This window comes from Pongo abelii, chromosome 22, assembly GCF_028885655.2.
Source record: "Pongo abelii isolate AG06213 chromosome 22, NHGRI_mPonAbe1-v2.0_pri, whole genome shotgun sequence".
In the NCBI taxonomy this organism is placed as follows: Eukaryota; Metazoa; Chordata; class Mammalia; order Primates; family Hominidae; genus Pongo; species Pongo abelii.
This window is the reverse complement of record NC_072007.2, coordinates 39,559,533-39,585,175: the sequence shown is the minus strand read 5'-3', so window position 1 is coordinate 39,585,175 and position 25,643 is coordinate 39,559,533. Positions and strand designations below refer to the sequence as shown.

The following is a 25,643-nucleotide window of genomic DNA, read 5'->3' as shown; positions in this document are numbered from 1 at the left end:
TCCCTTCTTCCTTCTAGATGAATAGCATCAGCTACATTTTCTGCCCCATTATGTAATGTTTCTATTCTGACCATCCACCTATGATGGACATAGTCTTTTTAGATGTGTTAGTTTTAATATTAGTCAAGACTTAGTCTCAACCGTTCTCTATTAAGTGACTTTGCAGATATCTGATGTCATCTCCATAAACTTAGATTTTCACGTCAGATTCAGCTCTGAGTTCACCTTAATGCAGTGGTGGTTCCCATAGTGTAGTGCCCAGGCCCCCGCATCAACATCACTTGGGAACTTGTTAGAAAGGCAAATTCCTGGGTCCCAACTCAGACCTACCTACCAAGTCAGAAATCTAAGTGTGGGGCCTGCAATCTGTTTTTACAAGCCGAACAGGGGATACTAATGCATGCCAAAGTTTGAGAACCACTGACTTTAACATACAGTTTCCAACCCGGATGACACTAGAAACAACTACGGGACTTTACAAAAATAAAGGTGTCCTGGCTTCCCCCAGAGCTACTAGGGTAGTGGAAACAAATGTCACAATCAAATGGATCTGGGTTTGAATTCTGGTTTTGTCACTCACCAGCTATGTGCCTCGTGGAGGCTCCATCTTCTCATCTGTAAAGTAAAAGTCGTCGGACCTGCCTTGTAGGAAGGTGTAGGAGGGGAAGGTTCAGCAAATGCCTCATAGAGAGATTGACTCATAGTACATCTCCTTCCTTGGCCTCCACCAGAACTAGAATCTGACTCACCCGGCCTGTGAGGGTACAGTTCTCGCCTTGCCCCAGAATCACCAGGCGAGAATGATTTGCTAGACCCGCTTTCTGAAGTTTCACAAATGGACAAACATTTTCACAGCCATTATTGGGATTCTGCCGTAAATCAGCAGGAACACACCCCTGAGATCTGACAAAGCTATTTCAAACTCTAGATCAATGAGGAGGGAAGTTGCTATGAAGCTGGGTTTGCCAACTGAGAGCATTGTAATTGTTCAAGTTGCTCTTGGGATCTAGCTCAGATTCCTGCTGACACCAGAGAAGTGAAGAATGAAAATAGTTGCCTAGAAAATCAGAAGCAGCTCCCCAAGTTACCTGCCACATACAGGTTTGTTTTTCCTTAATTATCTAGGTAATTGCTTTGCTTCCTTTACCTGCCTTTACCAAGAGATGCCTGGCCAGAAGAGCGAGGAATTAAAGTACCTGTGGAGGCTGCCCACCGAGTGAAGCTGCAGGCTGCCCATCCCATCGCAGTAGCTCCTTAGTTGTCAGTGGGTTGTTTCTATGAATGCCCCCTCCATCAGAAACCAATGAGGTTTTTCTAATTAATCTAAATCCCTGCTCTTGTGGAACTGGCGCGGAGACAGTGGTTAAATGCTAAATTGTCAGCCCAAAGTCAAATCCTTTTATTTAAAAACATAATACGCAGAATGGCTTCCTAAAATAAAAATTGGGAAAATTGTTAACATAGAGACTTCCAGGTTTTGCCAAGGGTGCAACTGTTTTCTTAAACACAGTTTTTAACAATTACGTACAAATCAAACCAAAGTTCATCCAACCCACTCTCTGAATTAGTCTCAGTACAATGGGCATAGACAGCTATCACTAGAGTTAGTGAATATTATGGGAAAAATTAGAGGCAAAAGTTGAGACTGGAGCCGGTGAGAGTTAACAAAAACACTATTTATATAGAGAAAAATCCATTTTAGAGGAGTATAAACATACTGCTTGGCATCAACATAAAAGCCCAAGTGCAAGTCAAAGGTAACCCAAAAGGTTCATAGGTCCTCAGACTACAGAAAACCCCCTACTGATGGCAACATAAGGTCCAGCCTTCCACATGCTACTTCCTTAGTGTTTGTAGAAAAAAAAAAAAATCCCATTGTATAAATTAGAATAGGCCAGATCATGCTACAGTAACAAATAACCCCAAATTGTAGGAAAAAAAAACCCATTGCATAAATTAGAATAGGCCAGATCATGCTACAGTAACAAAATAACCCCAAAGCTTACAACCACAAAGGTTTACTTCTTTCCCACTGTATTTAGGGTTTTCCAGAGAAACAGAACCAATAAGGGATTTAATAGAGAGAGAGGGAATGAGGGGGAGAGATAGTGATATGGTTTGGCTCTGTGTCCCCACCCAAATCCCACCTGGAACTGTAATCCACATAATCCCCGTGTGTCAAGGTCAGGACCAGGTAAAGGTAATTGGATCATGGGTGCAGTTCCCCCGTGCTGTTCTTGTGATAGCGAGTTCTCACCATATCTCATGGTTTTATAAGCATCTGGCATTTCCTCAGCTTGCACTCACTCTATCCTGCCACCCTTGTGAAGAAGGTGCCGGCTTCTCCTTTACCTTCTGCCATGATTGTAAGTTTCCTGTGACCTCCCCAGCAGTACAGAACTGTGAGTCAATTAAACCTCTTTCCTTCATAAATTACCTAGTCTTGGGTATATCTTCATAGCAGTGTGAGAACAGACTAATACAGATGGATTAATTATGAGGAATTAGCTCACTTGATTATGAAGGCTAAGAAGTCCCATGCTCTGCCATCTGCAAGCTGCAGACCCAGGAAAGCTGGTGGTGTAGTTTGGTTTCAGACCCAAGGCCTGAGAACCAGTGGAGCTGATGGTTTAAGTCTCAGTTTGAGGGCAGAAGGAGACTGATATCCCAGCTCAATCAGTCAGGCAGAGGAGGTGAATTCTCCTTTCTCCACCTTTTGTTCTGTTCAGGCTCTCAGCAAATTGGCTAATACACTTCCATTCAGGGAAGGGCAATCTGTTTTATGGAGTCCACTGACTCAAATGCAAATCTCATCTGGAAACATCATCACAGAAACCCAGAAAAACTTAGCGAAATATCTGGCCACTCTATGATCCAGTGAAGTTGACACATAAAATTAACCATCACACTCACATAACATGTTGAATGAAAGTCGGCTCTGCCTTTGACGCCCTCCCCAAACTTCACTCTAGGTTCCAGGATGATGGAGCAGCATCCAGCTGGAATATTATCAGGCCCAGGGTGAGAGAAGGGAGACACGGAGAACAGTGCACTGGTTCCCAGAAATGATACATGTTTTTGCTGCTCCCGTTTCATCGGCCACAGCAAATCGAATGGCCTCTCTTGAGTCTGGCAGAGTTGAAGAGTAAACTCCTTCCATGGCAAAAGATGGAAGAAAAGTAAAATATTTGGCAAACAGAAATACAGTCTACCATACCAATGGAATTCTTATACAGTCCACACTTAACTTATTCTGGACTTCTGCTCTGAGACTTCCCCTCAGATCTCTACTGAATATCTTCTTATCACTTTTTCACACAAGACAGGCTCTTGTTTTATGCAAGGAGAGTTACAGGCTCCTCCCTTAATTTCCAAAAGTACAGCAAATATCTGGATAAACATTTAAGACAATTTCCTGTAGGCTTGAGAATAATGAGGAGAATTATAATGGAGAAAAAGAAAAATACAGTACTGGATATGAACTATCACTGCTCCTGGAGTTCTGTCCATCAGCCATGCCTTTCCACTGGCTTCCTCTCTACGTGGCCTCCCCTAGTCCATCAATTACCATGAGCCACCAGTCCCCTGGGTACCTTCTCCAACCCCCCTTATCCTCACTGCAAGAAGGGCGTTATCCACCACATCCTCACCCACAGGCAAGAGCATCATAATCCTACAAAGATGCAATTCTGCACATGACAAATTCAGCCTTTGATAATTTTATTCAGAAGTGTTTAGGATGTCTGGCTCAAGCTTCTTGAGTCTAGAATAGAATTTTGGCTTTGCATAAATAAAGGTCCCAGTGAAGAATAATTTTAATCAAAGATGATGCATGTCTCCTAGCTGAACAAGAGAAAATTACAGGTAGATTTGAAATGTTTTTTTTCTACTGCGCACAAAAAGAAAATGGTTGTGCTGTGCACAAAAAGAAAATTATATACATAGTCTGGATGTCCCTGTAATTTTGCATTTTGTTTTGCTTTTTCATGTACTACGTCATAAATGGATTTTGAAATTTTATATAATTTTCTTAATTAACATAAAGACTACATAATACTCCATCCTGATAAACTAACATAATTTAACACATTCTCTTAATTTAGACATGTCCCTTTAATTTATTATTATGACAGTTGTCATAAATTGTGTAATGTATATGAATATTTGCTTTTGTTAGATTATTTTATTGAGGTAAATTCCTAGGGATAAAATTCATGGGTTAAAAGTATGGATGCTATTGCTTTGTGCCAACTGTTTTATATCTTTCCTAATTTACACTAATTATGTGTAATTTTTACGGCAAATTCAGTAACACTTTTATTTGAAACTTACGTGGTTCAGTTTAACTTAATAAATGAATAACCTGTGATATATAGGTGATAATGTTTATTTTCAATATGAAAGATTTTATCCCCCTAAAAGTCAACCTAAAAAGCTTTGCATTGGGATAGGGACAGCAACTTTTAATATAAAAACCCTCTGATCTAGAAAAAACAGTATAGATGGGTCATAACCCTTTGGTTGCAAGTACCAGAAATGCAGTTTATACTAATTAATGCAAGAAAGAAGAGTTTGGAGGGATTGTGGAGTAGCCTACCTCACAGTAAAACAAAAACAAAACAAAGCAAAACAAAAAAAGATGATTAACCAAACCTCCCAAGTGCAGCAATCTAAGCACAGCCAAAGATGTTATTAATAACTAGAAAATGATTGGGACCCTCTCCCATCCTGTCTTCCATTGTATCTCTCTAGATCTTGACTTTGTCTTCTCCTACCAGAGACAGATGTCTGCATGTGGGCTCACTCTTAGCAGCTCCATGCCCAGAGAAGAAAGGGGCTATGGTATTGAAAGACTAGTCCAGTTCTTCACCCTTCCATGTATCCACACCCTTGGCATGGCCTCCTAGCAGGTGATATATGCCTGTGCCTTCAGTTTGTGCTTGTTCATTTGACTTACTTTGGCCAATGGCATAAGAGTATAAGTCATAACATGACCCTTCACAGCCTAGGTCTATGTGATCTTGCAGGTTCTCACTTGCTCTCTTGTGGAATATTCCCCAACTAGTCTGCTGAAAGGTTAAAGACTGACTTAATCTGTTTTGACATTACTACAAAAAAAAAAAAAGCCTGCGGCTGGGCAATTTATAAAGAAAAAAACTTTATTTGGGTCACAGTTCTGCAAGTTGTACAGGCATGGCACTGGTATCTATCTGATTTTGGTGAGGGCTTCAGGCTGCTTCCACTCATGGTGGAAGGTGAAGGGGAGCCATGTGGTGAGAGAGGAAGCAAGAGACAGAAAGAGGAGGAGGTGCCAGGCTCTTTTCAAAACCCAGCTCTCATGAGAACTCACTCATCCCCACAAGAATGGCACCAAGCCATTTATGAGGGATTCTCCCTCAGGACCCAAACACCTCCCACTAGGCCCTGCCTCCAACATTGAGGATCAAATTTCAACATGATACTTAGAGGGCTCAAATATCCAAACCATAGCAAAGACAGAGGCAACAGATGTGCAAACATGCAGTGTGGACTAGAGACATCCTTAAATCAAACCACCCACTGCCAGCCTAAAGACACAAGAGCAGGCCCACTGAGATCAGTGGAGCCCACTCAGCAGACCTGAAGAGATGTGAAGTAAATAAACGCTCACTGTTTTAAGTGACTCTGATTTTATGGTTCTTTGTTATGCAGCAGTAGCTGACTAATACAGGGGGCACCTCTCTTCTAGCTCTAGTTTGAAAAGTCTCAGGAAAAAATATTCTGGCCCAGTTTGTAACAAAGGCCCGTATCTGTCCCCAAGCTGTCAGATAGCTAAAAAACAGAAATGGTGCCTGCTGGATGTCAGAAAACATAATAGCTTTCTAATCTGTAATACACTGTGGTTTTAAGAGCCAAATTTAAAATATTCCAACATCCATCTTTTTGAACTAAATAAAAAGTGAGTTTAGTTAATACAGTAAATAATAATAAAATGACATGTAACTTAAATCTATAGGTGGTAAGAGAGTGAAAAGAAAGAAGACACAGGAAAAGAAGAACAAATGAAAAGCAATATTTGCCAAAGCTCTGAGAAGCAGCAATATTTCTTTAGACTAAAAAATATTTAAAAGCATACTTTCTAATAAACATATTTTAACATTTATCCAAGTAAGAAAACAATAGGATTTTTGGAAATATCATTTTACCCCAACTGAGAAAAACACCAACTGTTTTCCCAGGAAGTAATGAGTATTGTCTCTCAACTCACAGGTAGAAATGTTGCATTCACTGTCTTTTTATTGCCATCTGGTTACCAGCATCAGCTTCCAGGCAAAGGATTAGAATAAACTACGATTTAGTGCCAAATGCAGAGGGCTCAGGCAAACTGAGCCAGTGGAAGATATAGAAGGCAATGAGCTAGAAAAGTGAGGCAGAGGAGGAAAAAAAAACAGTAGGCTCAGAACAAGGATTTAAAAATCACAGCCAGAGAGAGTACAAACAGGAGAGATCACCTCTATTCTGGTTCCAAGGGTCTTGAAACAAACCCAGGAGTAATCTTCAGCTAGCAACACAGAACACAACAGGGCAGAGAGCCCTGGCATATCCGACAGTAGCTTCCAATGTTTGCTCCAGAGGAATTGATACAAAATCAGTGCAGAAAACAACAAGAAGAGGATCCGTGGGACTGAAATTTGCAGGAGGGAAGGAGATGCCAGCTCCTGCCTTGGGAAGGGGCACAACAGAAAAACCCACGCACCAAAGGGAGGCAGGCAGAAAGAGGCTAGGCAGGTAGCCTGGCCTCCCTGGGAAGGACATCCTAGGGATTGATCTCTTTCAGTTACAAAGTAGCCAAAAACTATTTTTTTTAAGAGACAGGGTCTCGCTCTGTCACCCAAGCTGGAGTGCAGTGGTGCAATCATAGCTGACCGCAGCCTTCAACTCCTAGGCTCAAGCAATTCTCCCGCCTCAGCCTCCTAAAGTGCTAGGATTATAGGTATGAGCCACCGTGCCCAGCCTATTTCCAAATTTCATTATTTAGCAAGGACTGTTCTATTGATATACTATCCCAGTGGCCTCTCCTTGGTCCCAGAATGAACTGAAAACAGCCTGCAGATGATGAAGTACTTGGGAGAAACAGCTGGGATGTGGCTGGAACAAAGTTAAGACTGAAATTCAGGGGCCTTTTAGGATTCTGCTGCTAAAGACTTTAGAAATGATGTTACATCTTTGTAACTAGGGGCATATGTTGATCCAACTTTTGATATTTGCAGTAGGAAATTGGGTTAAGAGCTAAATGGTCTCCCTTGCCTAAGCGTTTATAACATCTATACAGTAGTGTTCCCCCTTGCTATGAATTAATAAGAACAATGGGGGCAATGTTATTATACTTATGACAAGTTTCAATTTACAAATAGGTAGTACACCAGAAGTATGTTTTTAGGTAGGCTGATCTCAAAAGAATGTATTAGTTTAGAAATAAAGATATGCATAGTAGATTAAGTTTTCAGGCTAGACCACAAACCTCTAGTTAAAAGCCATACAGTGGTAGAAATAGTTTAGGTTTTTAATGCCAACTGGTATACATTTTTAGCATTGGACAATCACAAATAGACTTAAGAACATTGCTGTGAGTTAGCTGAGAATGCTAACGATCATTTGGCCTGGTTTTCATTAGAAAATATAATTCAAATTGCTGTGGCAATTGTTTTGGATGCTTGAAGAAGTTTTGTTTTTGTTTTTGATAGTTGTTGCACTATCAACCAGAAACACATCTCTATCTCCCCCTTTCTTTACTTCCATCTCCAGTCCAGTGTAGCATTTAGAATTCTTTGGGTAGCAAGGGACAGAAAATCCAACCCAAACCAACTCTATGAAGCAAATACATGGGCTCATGTAACAAACTGCACAGGTGCTTCAGGCAAGGCTTGATCCAGAGGCATAAGCACAAGCCCTGGCTCTCTCAGATCTCTGTTCTCTTATTCCTCAAACTCCACCTAGTGACTTCTCAAAAGGTACTGGCACTTCTCTCATGAGCACAGCTGCCAGCCTTATATGTTTATATCAGAATGCCGTCTATCAGTAGGTCCCTGGAGAAGGCAAGAGTTGTTTTTTTTTGTTTGTTTGTTTGTTTGTTTTTTCTCAGTAACCCTGGACAATCTCTCCCCACAGCTTTAAGGGATTTTAGTACCCATTCTGTACCTATGACTACGGTCAGAGAGATGGGATTGCCTGCCTAATTTAATTGTACAGGACAGGGGCTATCAGATATGACTGTGCAGGTTGTGCACTGCACAACTTCAAGTTCACTATACACATTTATGACAATGCAGATGTGTAGTGGTCCGTTCTCATGCTGCTATGAAGAAATACTTGAGATTGGGTAATTTATAAAGAAAAGAGATTTAATTGACTTACAGTTCTGCATGGCTAGGGAGGCCTCGGGAAACTTACAATCATGGTGGAAGGCACTCTTCTCAGGGCAGCACGAGAGAGAATGAGTGCCAGCAGGGGAAATGCCAGATGCTTATAAAACAATCAGGTCTCCTGAGAACTCACTCACTATCACGAGAACAGCATGAGGGAAACAGCCAGCCTGATTCAATCATCTCCCACCGGGTCCCTCCCATGACACGTGGGGATTATGGGATTACAATTCAAGATGACATTTGGGTGGGGACACAAAGCCAAACAATATCAAAATGATACCCCTTGGAATTATCTGATGCAGTGACCCTATTTGGGACCCACTTCTAGAGATGGGAGTGGGATCCATATCACCTTAGCACGTGGTTTGTGAGTTATGGAGGCCATTCTGCGCTGGATGGAGAGGATATAAAACATGCTTGGGAGGCAGCCAGTAGAAGCCCACCGCTGACAGATGGCAAGAAAGTGGCAGGGCCTATGCCCTTTCACACATTCCCTACCATGAAGTAGGAACCCTAGATAATTACAGAGAGAAGAAACCAAAGTAACTTAGAAAACGCTTCATTCCACCTTTGAGTCCTAACATGTGAAAGTAACACACACAAAATACTCATTCTCATCCATGTCATTATTTATGGGTTTCAAAGCATTTTCTGAGTCAGCCCTTCACCTACACAACAGTAGCTCCAGGGGACAGCTGGCAGATAATATTATCCCCATTGGAGACGTGAAGCAAGTCAGGCATCTCCCTGCTCAGGTGGAACCCATCTCCCACTTACTACAACAGAAACTCCCCGCTTACCTCTGTGCTATGAGAGGGCAATCCTATGGAAAACGATGAGAGAGGGCAGGAAAGTTGAGTGACAGGGAGGCCAGAGGAGAAAGCACAGAAGGAAGAGAAGAGGAGATTAAAGGCAAGGAGAGGAAAGCTTTGGAACAATGGCAGCCACCAACCAAAGGTTCTGTAGTGGTTGACTAGGGCTGCCTAACAATGCACCACAGGCCGGGTGCCTTAAACAACAGAAATGTATTCTCTCACAGTTCTGGAGGCTAGATGTCCAAAAATCAAGACATCAGCAGGGTTGGTTCCTTCTGAGGCTGTGAGGGAGACTGTTCCATGGCTCCCTCCTAGCTTCTGGGGATGAAGGTGATCTTTGATGGTCCTTGGCTTGGAGATGCATCACCCAGTCTCTGCCTTCCTCTCCACATGGAGTTCTCCCTGTGTGTGAGCCTGTCTCCAGGTCTCCGCATTTTAGAAGGACATCAATCATACTGGATTAAGATCCACCCTAAAGGTCCACCCTAAAATGACCTCGTTTTCACTTGGTAACAACCCTATCTCCATATAAGGTCACATTCTGAGGTAGTGGGGGTTAGGATTCTAACACACGAATTTGGGAGGCACACAATTCCCCTCATAACAGGCCCTAAGTCTTTAGAGCCAAGCGGAACATGATGTGGCCAACCAGCCACATGTGGCTATTGAGCACTTAAAATCTGGCTAATCTAAATCGAAATGAGCTGTGGGTGTAAAATACACACCAGATTAAAAAAAATGAATGTGCAATATTGCAATAATTTTTATACAGATTACCTGCTAAAAATAATATTTTGGATATATCTGGTTAAATAAAATATAGTACAGTATTCAAATTAATTTCACCTCTTTTTTTACTTTTTAAGATGTGGTTTCTAGAAAATTTAAAACTTCACATGCAACTTGCATTTGGCTCACTTTATATTTCTACTGGATGACACTGATCTAGAAACAGAAATTCAGAGTCTTTGACACCTGGTCATTTTGTGAAAAGTTTCTGAAATTTCTACATTGTTCTCTGACAAGGATGGCAAAATTAAGCATTCAATTCACTGAATTGAAGTGACACGTAGCATATGGTAAATATCAAACTTTATACCTGTGTAACCAACTCTAAATTTTAAATAAGTTCTCATAGAACCTAAGTGGCAGATATATTTGATCAATTAGGATCACACTTCATTTTTATTACTAAGAACTCAATTTGGAACAGGCCACCCAATATCATCTTGTAAGAGTGGCTTTTCTTTAAAGCAATCACCTTTTCATTTACCTTGTGTGAGAAAAACAAAGCTCCTTATCAAGCGCGACTTTATTAACAATTACATCAGAATGACATGGGTCCTTATTAAAGACAGTATACAAGCGAGATTTTGCATATGCTTTGTGCAGATAAATCATGAGCTCCATAGTGAAGTTATGTAAATGGAGATGCGTTTTTGCTTTTATGAAATACACTGGGTTATAAATACTCTGACCTTGTTTATAGAGGAAGCTGGTTTGTTCACTTAATGAAGACATTAATTTGCCATTCAGTTTAGACTGATTACTCATTAGCTGCTCTCTCCTGACCAACAACTCTGACTTACAAACTCAGGCTGGTGATCGGATCGTAGGTAGTGGTATGCTGCCATCTATAGCTGGAACGAGAAAAAGATCAAAGTGCAGCAAGGTCTGCAAAGCCACAACTACTAAAAAGAGTTACAGTGTCAAAACATTAACAATTTTTTTTAAAAGCTAGACAAAAAAAATACACTCCAAGTTCTACAACTACGGCTCTTTCCCCTTGTTAAAATCATTGTAAGGTATTGATTGATTTGCAAGCAAAATAAAACCTAGATAAAGCAAGCTGTATAATATCCCAGCTGCAAAGCCTTAACCCAATTATTGTTGGTGGGGCAGGTGCAAAAACATCTGCAGTACTGATAACTCAAATGGCACAAGACCTACTGTAATCATTTTCCAAGTCAGCTACTGCTTGCCTTTGCCCAGAATTCATGTCAGGATTTCTTTTTCCACTCTTCAGTCTTTTTCCTACTCCAGGATGCCGCCATCAGCAACATTCAACAAACATTTTTGGAGACCCTACTATGTTCCAGCCATTGTCCTGCTTGAGATGCTGCACAGACCAAACGCATCTCCTGGCCTTGTGATGCTTACATTCTAGTGGAGTGAGACAGACATTAAACACTAGACTAAGTAAATGAGCTCATTCTTTACTATGTTGGGAGGTGGCAGGCATTACAAAGAGAGAAAACAAGAGGGCAGGATATGGGGATGGGGACTGGAGGTAGAATGGTAGGAAGGAGGAAGCATGCGGTTTTTTTTTTTTTTTTTTTTTGAGACAGGGTCTTGCTCTGTTGCCCCGGGCTAGAGTGCAGTGGTGCCATCTCGGCTCACTGCAACCTCCACCTCGTGGGTTCAAGCGATTCTCCTGTCTCAGCCTCCTGAGCAGCTGGGATTACAGGTGTGCGCCACCACACCCGGGTAATTTTTGTATTTTTAGTAGAGACAGGGTTTCGCCATGTTGGCCAGGCTGGTCTTGAACTCCTGACCTCAGGTGATCCACCCACCTCGGCCTCCCAAAGTGCTGGGATTACAGGCGTGAGCCACTGCGCCTGGCCAGATGCAGTCTTAATGTGGGCAGTCAGGGGAGCCTCACTGACAAGATGACAATGGGACAAACATGACATTCCCAGGAGTTCCCAGGAGAGGACAGGGGCCTGGGAATGAGGCCAGAGGGTTGGGGAGGGAGTTCATTGTGGAAGGCCACTGAGGCCGCCGCCAAGATAGCAGCTTTTAGCTGAGTAAAAATATCACTTCTTGCTTTTAGATATCTGCCTGACGGACAGCTACGTTTTGTGAGCCCAAAGTATTTGAGACAGGTCTCAATTAATTTGGAAAGTTTATCTGCCAAGGCTAAGGACGTGCCTGTGACAGCGTCAGGAAGTCTTGGGTACATGATGATATGTACCCAAGTGGTCAGGGCACAGCTTGGTTTTATACATTTTAGCTTGATTTTATACATTGATGAGACCTCAATCAATATGCATAAGATGTACATTGGTTTGGTCCAGAAAGGTGGGACAACTCAAAGTAAGGGCTTCCAGGTCAGAGGTAGATAAGGGACAAAAGGTTTCATTCTTTGGGGTCTTTGATCAGCCTTTCACTGAATACATGTAAGGTGGAATGGATAGAGGAATAGTCACTGATGCCTTAGTCTGACTCAGTGAATCTGCATTTTTACATAAAAAATAGGTCAGAGGAAGCAATGAGAAATGCATTTGTCACAGGTGAGCAGAGCAATGATCAAGAGTTCTGTCTGTCCTCTGTCCTGGGCCTGTGAAGATAAGGTATCAATTAATATGGCCAGGATGAAGTTCAACAGAACTGTTTTAGGGTAAAGATCTTGAGGCTCACAAGGAGTTTCCTTGTGGGCAAATTGTGAGGGAGGTATGTAGCTTTTTTATTTTTATTTTTTTCTTTGTAGTTATTTTATTTAGGAATAAAATCGGAGGCAGGTTTGTCTGATGCAGTTCCGAGCTTGACTTTTCCCTTTGGCTTAGTGATTCTGGAGTCTTGAGATTTATTTTCCTTTCACGGTTTTTCCCATTTCTTTCTTTGCTTAAAATCATGTTTGATAGTTTTACGATCGTGGTGATGGTTATTGTCTCAAGATTCATGAGTACTCGCAAAAGCAAATTTTAATAAATAACAACTGTTCACCCCAGATGGACTTCAGTATTTTTTTATTCACAGAGAGATTTCGATATACCTGGTTATAATCGTACTGGATCCGTAAATCACTTGCTTTCATGTTTAGCATCTGTCATGAGTATTTTTCATTTTATTCCATGTTTACCATAAACATTTTGTTAGCTGAAAACTCATAAAGGGACAATCATTGTGTCAAACATTTGATTTTACTGTGAGGATTAAGTGAAAAAATTATAAAAAGAGCTGAGTACAGTGTCAAATCTTAGTTTGAGTAGAGATACAATATAGTGCTTTGCTTTTTTCCATTTCCAAAAGTTTATTCAAAATTATTTACTATGATAAATGCTATGATGGACATCTTGATATAAGAAGAAATTTTTATTATTATTATTATTATTATTGATTAATAATCGTCCTAAAATTTAAGATTATTGTTTTTCAGGATGGATTCCTTGGCATACAATTACTGGGTCAAATGTTATGGCTAGTTTAAAATGTTTTAAATAAAATATCAAATTGTTTCCCCAAAGCATAAAAGCTATTTTAAATACTACCCCCCTTGTGTTAGAATGCCAGTTTCACTCCCCCTCATTTTTTGTTTTCTAATTTGATATATTTTTTACTTCTTTCTATTTAGCACTTTTTACATTTCTTTCTTTCTTTCTTTCTTTCTTTCTTATTCTGAGACAGAGTCTCACTCTGTCACCCAGGCTGGAGTGCAGTGGTGTGATCTCAGCTTACTGCAACCTCTGCCTCCTGAGGTCAAGCAATCCTCCTGCCTCAGCCTCCCCAGTAGCTGGGATTACAGGCGCCCTCCACCACACCCGGCTAATTTTCGGATTTTTAGTAGAGATGAGGTTTCACCATGTTGGCCAGGCTGGTCTTGAACTCCTGATCTCGTGATCCACTTGCCTCGGCCTCCCAAAGTGCTGGGATTACAGGCGTGAGCCACAGCACCCAGCCCACTTTTTATATTTCTAATGAGAAATAATGATAAAAATCTTCAAGAGGATGTTTAACCCACACAGGTTGCCTCCAAAGTCCCTGAGTTCCTGGTTACTGAGTGCTCCTGTTTTCTCTTTTGTCCTCTGCAGGCCCATGTCTGTTGCTCCTTTGTCTTGCTGTAGTTTGGTGTTCTTTTTATTGGATATTGTCAGATGTGTAAAGATTGAAGATATTAGCCCTGTAGCTGTTGTTTGGATGACTCTTAAATCTTGAGGCCAAATTAGTTTTCACTTTTACGCTGAATTGCTAACATCAAATGTGCCCTTCCTGCCCCACCCATGAAGGAAAGGGCAGAGGAAGTGACAACCCCAAGGGCCGTCCCTCTCCCCTGCGTCCAGGGACGAGCATCCCCACTTCCAGTCACTCCAGCAGGGAAGTATAAGGAAAGGGCAGAAGAAATGAGGGGTGGACACCAGACCACAGGGACTAGCTCTCAAGGCATGTGGGGACTAGGTGAGTGGGAGAAGCAGATCACACTGACTCCACTAGATCCAGTAGGAGTAGCCAAAGCTGGAGCTATTATCTACATGAATATGGGGAACGAGTTACCCATTTGTTGTCCCCTACTTGAGGAGGGAATCAACACTGAAGTCTGGGCATTGGAAGGAACAAACTCAAGCTCCAGCTTTAAGCCTTCCCACAGGATGAAACTTTTCTTTATGCATCACAGAGAGAACAGGGATGGCTCTTGGAGTCCTTACTCAGACTCATGGGGCAACCCCACAACCAGTGGCATACCTAAGTAAGGAAATGATGTAGTAGCAAAAGGCTGGCCTCACTCTTTAAGGGTAGTTGTGGCAGTGGCCGTCTTAGTGTCAAAGGCTGTCAAAATAATACAAGGAAAGGATCTCACTGTCTGGACTACTCATGATATAAATGGCACACTAGGTGCCAAAGGAAGTTTATGGCTGTCAGACAACCACCTACTCAGATACCAGGTGCTACTCATTGAGCGACTGATGCTTCAAATACATACATGCGTGGCCCTCAACCCTGCCACTTTTCTCCCAGAGGATGGGGAACCAATCGAGTATGACTGCCAACAAATTATAGTCCAGACTTACGCCGCCTGACATGATCTCTTAGACGTCCCCGTAGCTAATCCTGACCTTAACTTATATACCGATGGAAGTTCATTTGTGGAGAATGGGATACGAAGGGCAGTTTATGCCATAGTAACAGTACTTGAAAGTAAGCCTCTTCCCCCAGGGACCAGCGCCCCGTTAGCAGAACTAGTGGCACTGACCCAAGCCTTAGAACTGGGAAAGGGAAGAAGAATAAATGTATATACAGATAGCAAGTATGCTTATCTAATCCTACATACCCATGCTGCAATATGGAAAGAAAGGGAGTTACTAACCTCTGGGGGAACCCCCGTTAAATATCACAAAGAAACCATGGAGTTATTGCATGCAGTGCAAAAACCCAAGGAGGTGGCAGTCTTACACTGCCAAAGCCATCAAAAGGGGAAGGAGAGGGGAAAACAGCAGCATACGCAGCTGGCAGAGGCAACAGAAAGGAAAGAGAGAAAGAAAGAGACAGACAAAGAAGAAGTCAAAGAGAGAGAAAGAGATAGAAGTAGTAAAGGAAAAACAGTGTACCCTATTCCATTAAAAGCCAGGGTAAATTTAAAACCTAAAATTGATAATTGAGGGTCTTCTCTGTAACCCTATAACACTCCAATATCACCTTGTTGTCAGTGTAAACAAGGGCGTAGCCTGAAAGCACTGAAGCCACTGACAACCCATAGCCTTCCTATCAAAAATCCTTAACCCAGCAGGTTTCCTAACAGGGATCTAAATCTTAATTAATTACCATACAAAGGTCTGACCAGATCTAGGAGGAACTCCCTTCAGGACAGGATGATAGATGGTTCCTTCCCAGCGACTAAGGAAAAAAGACACAATGGGTATTCAGTAAGTGATAAGGAAACTCTTGTAGAAGCAGTTAGGAAAATTGCCTAATAATTGGTCTGTTCAAACATGCAGCTGTTTGCACTCAGCCAAACTTTAAAGTACTTACAGAATCAGGAAGGAGCCATCTATACCAATTCTAAGTTAATATGGACTGAATGAGGTTTTATTAATAGCAAAGAAAAATTAAAACCCCAAACTTACAAGGTTTTCAACAAAAGTTTGCTAAAAGTTAACAGTGTAACATGTATTGTAGTAACTTCTAATCTTAGGAAATCAGACCCTATCTGTTCCCCTCAAAGCTCAAGTCCGTCAGTGCAGAGCCATACAATTAATACCCCTACTTAATAGGGTTAGGAATGGCTACTGCTACAGGAACTGGAATAGCCAGTTTATCTACTTCATTATCCTACTACCACACACTCTCAAAGGATTTCTCAGATAGTTTGCAAGAAATAACGAAATCTATCCTTACTCTACAATCCCAAATAGACTCTTTGGCAGCAGTGACTCTCCAAAACCACCAAGGCCTAGACCTCCTCACTGCTGAGAAAGGAGGACTCTGCAACTTCTTAGGGCAAGAATGTTGTTTTTACACTAACCAGTCAGGGATAGTACGAGATGCCACCTGGCGTTTACACGAAAAGGCTTCTGAAATCAGACAACGCCTTTCAAAACTCTTATACCAACCTCTGTAGTTGGGCAACATGGCTTCTCCCCTTTCTAGGTCCTGTGGCAGCCATCTTGCTATTACTCGCCTTCGGACCCTTATTTTTAACCTCCTTGTCAAATCTGTTTCCTCTAGAATTGAGGCCATCAAGCTACAGATGGTCTTACAAATGGAACCCCAAATGAGCTCAACTAACAACTTCTACTGAGGACCCCTGGACCAACCCACTGGCCCTTTCACTGGCCTAGAGAGTTCCCCTCTGGAGGACACTGCAACTGCAGGGACCCTTCTTTGCCTCTATCCAGCATGAAGTAGCTAGAGCAGTCATCGCCAAATTCCCAACAGCAGTGGGGTGTCCTGTTTAGAGGGGGTATTGAGAGGTGAAGCCGGCTGGGCTTCTGGGTTGGGTGGGGATTTGGAGAACTTTTCTGTCCAGCTAAAGGATTGTAAACACACCAATCAGCACTCTGTGTCTAGCTAAAGGTTTGTAAATGCACCAATCAGCACTCTGTAAAAACGCACCAATCAATGCTCTATGTCTAGCTAAGTGTTTGTAAACGCACCAATCAGCACTCTGTAAAAACGCACCAATCATTGCTCTGTGTCTAACTATGGGTTTGTAAACGCACCAAACAGCACTCTGTAAAAACGGACCAATCAGCACTCTGTGTCTAGCTAAAGGTTTGTAAACGCACCAATCAGCACTCTGCAAAAACAGACCAATCAGCACTCTGTAAAATAGACCAATCGGTGCTCTGTAAAATGGACCAATCAGCAGGATGTGGCACGGCCAAATAAGGGAACAAAAGCTGGCCACCCCAGTCAGCAGGGGCAACCCACTCCGGTCCCCTTCCACACTGTGGAAGCTTTGTTCTTTCACTCTTCGCAATAAATCTTGCTGCTGCAAGATCTTGCTTGCTTCTGATCTTCCTTCTCCTCTAGTGTTCCTTATCTCCGTTGTGGGTTCTTCTTTCCCAATCATCTGTATTCTTTTGGGGTCTGTCCTGGGCTGTCTCCTCTGTTCACCACACACACTCTTTTCAGGCAAGCTTTTCCTCTCACATAGCTTCAAAAGTGGACCATATGCCAAAGGCACAAATGTAAAGCTTTGGCCCAAATCTTCCTCCTGAGCAGAAGTCTTACATGTCAACCACCACATGGGTGCCGCACAGCATGCCTTGCCTGCAGTACACTCATCATTGAATTTAACACCTGGTTCCACAAACCTCTTCTGACCTCGTGTTCACCATCGCATTGAACAGAAACATCTTCCATTCTGTTGTTCAAGAAAGGAACCTGGGGATCGTCTGTGGTTCTATCTTTTTTACTAGCTCTTTTTCTACCTCAGGACAGTCATCTCTGCCATGTTTCATGAATCTGGCCACTGTTCTGATTTCCCACGAACACATCCCTGGTCCAGCCCACCTAACTTCTTGTCTGACTACAGCTGTGGCTTCTTACTGGTATCTCCCATTCCACTCTTCCCACTCCACAATCCACTCTCCTCACTGCAGCCAAAATAAACCATGAAACACAGGACTGATCATATCACACCTTTCAGAAGTTTCCCATTGTCCTTAAGATAAATGTCAAACTTCATCATATATCTGAGAAGGTCTGGACTCTTCTCACCCCCCTCCTCACTCACCACATGTCACTCCTCCAACCTGGAGCCCTCATTATCCCCGGCCACACATACATGGAATGCAACCACATCAAACATCTTTCAGCTCTACAAATAAACCACAAGAGGCCCTCTCTCATCCCTCAGCCTTTGCATATGCAATTGCCTTGGCTCAAAACATGCTTCCTCTTCACCCAGCTTCCTGCTCATCTTTTAGAGCTCCATTGGTTGACCATGAGCAATCCTTCAGCTTCTGTACCTGAGGGTAAATCTCAGATTTTCTCTTTCAAAGCAGCCTCCCTCCCTGGAAGAAGCCCTGTTGAATAGGATCCCCTTGGAAATGACCTCAGACAAACAGTCCTCATTTAGGTTCCACATCTGGTGGCTGAAGTCCTATAACTTTTACCCCTACCAGTGCCAATTCTACTTCTTCCCAAATGCCACTCTATTCTGCTGCCACAGAAGTTTCATCCATCTACTCAAGCAATATTTTTTATGCATAACATGCCAGTCCTTTGTGTCTCCCAAACTCTAAGTGACTCATGTCAAGGCTTTTTTAGTGGGCATCTCATAGCCCCCCTCACTAATATTAAGAAGGTTAGAGTCCCAGCACTACCACATTTTCTAACAAAATTCTCTATCTTCTCCAAAAAACTCTTCTTAGTCTTTTCAGCCTTTAGGCTGGAGGTGGGTGGTCAGCTAAGAATTCCAAAAATGCTTCTTGGCCAGTTCCTTCTCAAATGCTGCAAAGGAGATGGAGGTTAATTTTGGCAAGTTGGAGGAACAGAGAAGGGACCTCTGACAAAAAGGTACTAAGAAAAGAAGGGGGTGACACGTGGCACGTGGCACGTGGCACGTGTCTAGTGGGTACTGAATTGGATGGTGCCATTCTGTATAAGACAATGAAAGCTTATTGCATGCTAGCTGTGTCATGGGGCCTTCTGGTAGACACTCTTCCATACATTGTTTCATTTGATTCTTACTACAACCATACAACATTGGTTATTTCCTCTATTTTTTACTTACAACTTAGCCAAAAATAATTTGCAATGTGTAACCACTAAAACTCACTTTACCTCCTTCAGTTCTTACATCTTCTCAGTGAGGCCTTCCATTGCCATTTCTTAAAAAACTGTAACCAGCCAGGCACGGTGGCTCATGCCTGTAATTCCAACCCTTTGGGAGGCCAAGGCAGGCAGATCATGAGGTCAGGAGTTCAAGACCAGCCTGGCAAACATAGTGAAACCCCATCTCTACTAAAAATACAAAAATTAGGCTGGATGCAGTGGCTCACGCCTGTAATCTCAGCACTTTGGGAGGCTGAGGTGGGTGGATCACCTGAGGTCAGGAGTTCAAGATTGGCCTGGCCAACATGGTGAAACCCCATCTCTACTAAAAAATACAAAAATTAGCCAGGCTTGGTGGCGGGCACCTGTAGTCCCAGCTACTTGGGAGGCTGAGACAGGAGAATTGCTTGAACCTGGAAGGTAGAGGGTGCAGTGAGCTGAAATCACACCACTTGCAACAGAGCAAGACTCCATCTCAAAAAAAAAAAAAAAAAAAAAAAGAACAACAACAACAAAAACAAATATTAGCCAAGTGTGGTGGCACGCACCTGTAGTCCCAGCTACTTGGGAAGCTGAGGCAGGAGAATCACTTGAACCTGGCAGGCAGAGGTTGCAATGAGCTGAGACTCCAGCCTGGGCAACAGAGCAAATTAAAGAGGGCATTCAATGCAGTGAATTGATTTGAATTTTCACGAGGTGTGAGTAGAAGTTTGAGTCAGTCAGTCTTTGATCTCAAGGACCAGAAGTCCCAACATGAAAGACATACATATAAGGAAATTCTATCTGAGAGACATTAAGTAGTTTTCCTTTGGCTATACTGCGGCTAAGCATCAAAACCAGGCTTTAAAACTAGGTCTGGGCCGGGAGCGGTGACTCACGCCTGTAATCCCAGCACTTTTGGAGGCCGAAGCGGGTGGATCACTTGAGGTCAGGAGTTCAAGACCAGCCTGGCCAACATGTGAAACCCCATCTCTACCAAAAATACAAAAATTAGCCAGATGTGGTGGTGCACGCCTATAATCCTAGCTACTTGGGAGGCTGAGGCAGGAGAATGGCTTGAACCCAGGAGGCAGAGGTTGCTGTGAGCTCTGATCACGCCACTGCACTCCAGCCTGGGCAACAAAGTGAGACTCCATCTCAAAAAAAAAAAAAGAAAACTAGGTCTGTCTCACTGCAGGTTTATGTTCTTTCTATTCCTCCCCATAGTTCCTGTACTTTCTGAAGGCGCTTGGATTTGTAACTGAGTCATTGCTTAAATTTGTGCAATTCTTTTAGTCCTTAAGTGCATACTTCATACTCACCCTATTTTAAGTATGCTGGCAGCTGTCTGCTCTCCCAGGCCCTAGTAAACACAAGTTCAGGCTATTAAGTGCTTTTACTAGCCAAATTCTCCTACCTTATCTTAGCAGCTACGTGCTCTACTCTTCATTCCTGTGTTAAACTTCATCCTTGATTCCACATTAAGCTTCCCTCCCAGATGTTACTGTTTAGCTGAAACAGAGCTGTCTGAGCAGGTATCCAAAGTTCTCAGAATGGTATGGAACACTTCTTGGCACATCAGATTTTCCACAGAACCCTGAAACAGAACCCCTCAAATATCAGATGTTGAGCATAGTAGATGAGGTCTTTTAAAACCCAGAGTAAACGCTAAAATGAGATGAAAACACAGTGCTTAAAAAGAGTTCTTTCTTCAGAAAATCTTATTCTTAAGGTTTTAATAGTAGTCCTGTGCCCAGCAGTTAAGGCTATCATTTAAATCAAAGCAAGGAAAACATAAGCATGCTTATTTCACAAAGGAAGATTCTCTGAAATTAATAGCTCAAGGGAGAACTACTGTCAGTTTCTGAGGTGGACCAAATAGGTATTACTTTAGAAAGCTTAAGTTCCAGTGGATATTTTCATATAGTGTGCTGGGTATTGTTAACAGGATCTCCTGCCAAGAGATTCATATCACATGGGAAACCTGCATATCAAGATGGTATCTGGAAAATTATTTAGGTCCAGTCTCCTGAAAGAAGGAAATTAACTGTTTAGAAAACAGCTGACTTTTAAGACAGTGATTAAGTATAAACTAAGAGTGCAGAATGAAAATAGTGTCTGTTTTAAAAGGTGGCTGTTTTAAAATGAAAAGGTAATGTGCTCAATTTTTAAATATTTTCCATGATCTTTGCATTTATACTTTAAGAATAACGTGGATCATAGAGATGAGGAAGAGGAAAAAGAAGTGTTTGCAGTTAAACACAAGGTCAGGCTTGGCTTTTAAACCTGAACCTATGTTCCCACTAGTAGTGGAGTGTGCAGATGAGAGAGCAAGTTTGTGGCTTTCATGGAAGTCTGCTCCTCTTCTGGGGTATCTTTCTCTTTCTCTTCTTGCAAGCTTCTCAAAGCCCCCAGACTCTGCCTCCACGTAATTCCTTTCCACATTCTTCCCTTCACCTTCTACACTCTGGCCCTGGAACATGATCTTCCCTCAACCCTGCAGAGATGGAGTGTGCTGGCTGATTGATAAATCTGAAAGTAACTGGTTGTCCTCTGCCCTGCGTGGCCATTCTTCCTCTTGAGATGTGCCTGTCTCCAAATAGCACCACTAGCACTCTATGCCTCCACACCACCATGCTGATTAGCGGAGTATAGGTGGTGCTGTGCTGCCCAGAGGAAAATCTCCCTTCATGGAAACCAAGGGTGGAAAAGTTATTTCCCTCTAACAAGAAACAACCTGATAAGGTCAACTTGACTCATTCTGGAGTTTGCACTAGGCTGTCATGCTAAGCTACTCCATTATCAGCAACTGAGGTTTTGTTTTGGTTTCCTATCTACCATTCCTTTATTTTCTCTCTCAAATTCTTCATAGCTCAGGAAAGGAATATGCAATGCTCCTTTGGAAACCCAACATTTGGCAGGGTGGCATTGTATACAGACATTGAAACATCAAAAGCAGAAGAGCAGAGTTTGGGTAGTAAGAGACGCATGTGATTGGGAGTCTTGTGAACCATGGGGTGCGGTAGAGGCCGTGACATTTTACCTTCGATTGTACGTGGAGGTTTGTATTAGGCCAAGTCGGTTTTTACAGGAGTGACGCTGGTCTGGGTAAGAGGTTCTACAGCAGGCTGTGAGCATATTGAATCTAGAGGATCGTTGTGGCTTACGATGTTTTTCCTCAGAGAATGACTTTCTGTGGAGCCCTAACTGGTCTCCTTAGGCCTTTGGAGAGGCTGGGGGTAAGAGGCATCTTAAGTGAAAGGCGCAAGGACTTCAGAAGAGATATGGAGCGCCTTTCACAGTGCAATTCCTTCAGGGACTCAGGAGTTTAACTGGCTCAATGCCAAGAGTCTAAGTGGCTCGACGTTAATAATGAGACACTCACAAGATTATCACAGCATTTGCACCACCTGTTTTGAAATCAAGCCAATCCCCAGCCATGAGAGCAGCTGTCCAAGAAAAATTATGTTCTTAGAACACGGCACCTGGTGTGCCCAAAGGCTGTGGAAGGTACTCAGTGGTAACTGAGGCAAGGAAAGTCAATGGGGAAAATCCTTCCCCCTGATGCCTGTCAGTCAACACCCACTTTCTGGAATGTACTACCCATGATCTTAAACCCAACTGGCAGAAATTCCCTCCACACCCCTCACGGACTGCAAGAGGCCCTAGAAAGTGAGTGCAACATGGCATAAATTAAATGTGAGCAGCAGCCTGTGGGCCCCTCTCCATCAACAGCAACACAGCAGTTTCACAAGGAAAGGCCCAGCGCCCACAGGTGCTTGGCAGGGCAGGCGGCCTCAAGATGCCACTGCTGCAGTTTCCAGGAGAAAAGCAGACTTCACGGGCCTTTTAGGTGTAGCTGGGAAAAAATAACAGGTACTGATTTTCACCTATTTTCTTTTTTTTTTTTTTTTTTTTTTTTTTTTTTTTTTTTTTTTTTTTTGACTTCTTTTTTTTTTTATTTTGGCCTAAATGATATATTTCCCCACTCCCAACATATAAAATTACAGATTCTGAGTAGAATCTTAGTATATATGATGCATGCTATGGACAACAAGTTACACACATATATCTGCCTTCTTTGACTGAATGATATAACTGAAGAAGCAATTTGGCAGTTGACTAAGATACTTAGGATGGAAATGCAAAGAAATATTAGGTTTAAGCAAGAAAAATTAGGACATGTGATAATTGAAGATAAAAAGGTCTGTGAATTTACAGAATCAGGTGCCTCCAAAGGACATTACTACAATTCAACTGGCAGAGCAACCTTCCCTACACACACCCCTTTCAGGCAAATGAGAAAAATTCGGTTATTAGTCTTTAGTCATTAGTCTTTTACTAACTGGAAGTCCACGTGACTAAGAAAGGCACCTACAGGAATAGCCTATGGGTATACAATGTAGTCTAAAAAAGGAAGCAGATTCAGAATTATAAACCAATCATTGTCCAATATTGCAATAGTAATTTTAAAAAAATCTTAGATGAGAGCCCAATATCTAAACAAATAAAATGGAACTATTCTGTTGAAGTAGTATTTGGGGCACTGGAATAGCAGCTGCTTGGACCACAGGACACTGTTGTTCCAGGCAAGTCCCCTGCAGTGGTCCTGAGGAATGTCTTTGCAGTCCCCAGAGCACCACTTAAAATGTGGGGGTAAACTGAGGCAATGAGACCCTGAGGTGGTTTCTTTTTGTTTAGAAAAAGTGATTTCCCTGTAATCGTTAGGATTATGACAGAATACTGGGGCACCTGTTTTAAGAAATAAAGTATGAAAAAAATGCTGTCTTTGGAGTAGAATTACTAAACTTTCTGATCTTTTGATATTGATTTTTAGAATTACATCACTAAATTGAGCTGATCAAATACTTGTGCTTTGTATCAATCATTATATAATTTGAAATTCATTTCTATTCAAAACCATTAATTTTAAGATGTAACAATGATTTTAAAAGGCCAACTATTATTCTATCAACATACCATACTGTTAGCATATTACTTTTCCTTCTAATTTATAATTTACTATTTCTAGCCTTTAATTTCTTTTTTAAAGGGAAACTTGCATACGGTAAAATGTGTGAATTTTAAGTATACTACTTGAAGAATTTTTAACATATATGCACATACATAAATCTATATAAATATACATGTGAGCATATTCATACAACATACCCCTTGTAAGGTTTTAATTATTTTTACATAGCTATAAATACCATACATATTAAAGTACCTTTTTTTTTCCTTTTAGCAATATTATTTCCAAGGGACAAGAAAAACTTTCACATTTAAAAAAGAAGGATGGAAAAGAAAAAGGCTCTCCATAGTCAGATATATTTTAGTAACCCTCTAAGTATAGGCTAGCTATTTTCTTAGTTTTAGGGATGCTCAGAACCGTTAACATGCAAATGTGTGCATGTTGGGTGTGGGGGAAATACGAAGCTATAGTTTGGAAATTTATTTTAATCATTTTTTTCATATCATATAAGACCAACATTCTACTGTTTGTATTATTTGTTTCATCTATAATTCAATTATATGAAAAATACTGCCCTAAATATTTCATCAGGTGGATGCAAAATAGTTTTAGTTAATTAAAACGACTAGGCTAAGGGGTGCGTACATTCCTAAGCTCCGGGCTACCATCTGTATTATTTAACTGTTTGCCTTCATAAGCCTGATACACTGCCTCAGGTTGTGCATGTTCAATTTTACTGTCCTGTAGTTTGTATTAGTAAATAATTTTTTAAAACTAGGTATTCGTTAAGCTATCTGAAATTTGTTTTTGCACACAGTGTAATGTAAAGCGCTAAACCAATTTCTCCCCCTGTTACAGGCCATTTGTTTCTTTTTTTTTTTTTTTTTTTTTTTTTTTTTTTTTTTTTTTTTTTCTTTTTTTTTTTTTTTATTATTATTATTATTATTATTATTATTATTATACTTTAGGCTCTATGGTACATGTGCACAACGTGCAGGTAAGTTACATATGTATACATGTGCCATGCTGGTGCGCTGCACCCACCAACTCGTCATCTAGCATTAGGTATATCTCCCAATGCTATCCCTCCCCCCTCCCCCCACCCCACAACAGTCCCCGAAGTGTGATGTTCCCCTTCCTGTGTCCATGTGTTCTCATTGTTCAATTCCCACCTATGAGTGAGAATATGCGGTGTTTGGTTTTTTGTTCTTGCGATAGTTTACTGAGAATGATGATTTCCAATTTCATCCATGTCCCTACAAAGGACGTGAACTCATCATTTTTTATGGCTGCATAGTATTCCATGGTGTATATGTGCCACATTTTCTTAATCCAGTCTATCATTGTTGGACATTTGGGTTGGTTCCAAGTCTTTGCTATTGTGAATAATGCGGCAATAAACATACGTGTGCATGTGTCTTTATAGCAGCATGATTTATAGTCCTTTGGATATATACCCAGTAATGGGATGGC

The 25,643-nt window shown here is 41.7% G+C and overlaps 1 protein-coding gene across 4 annotated transcripts in view; it reads right to left on the bottom strand.

Annotated features, from left to right (window-relative positions):
* BACH1 (BTB domain and CNC homolog 1) overlaps nt 1–25,643 on the bottom strand; it is a 134,093-nt gene that overhangs the window by 50,804 nt on the left and 57,646 nt on the right. Inside the window, exons 5-7 of one of the 4 annotated variants that reach the window (XR_008517495.2) lie at nt 20,613–20,792; nt 19,765–19,849; nt 13,950–15,829 (exon numbers count right to left, since the gene is read on the bottom strand). Coding sequence is in view for 1 of the 4 variants with exons in the window: in XM_054542875.2 (XP_054398850.1) it covers nt 20,697–20,792 (96 nt within the window). In the remaining 3 variants the exon portion in view is untranslated. Of the gene's footprint in view, nt 1–13,949; nt 15,830–19,763; nt 19,850–20,608; nt 20,793–25,643 lie in introns of those variants that run through there. The other 3 variants (XR_010138805.1, XR_008517496.2, XM_054542875.2) reach the window with 3 other exon arrangements.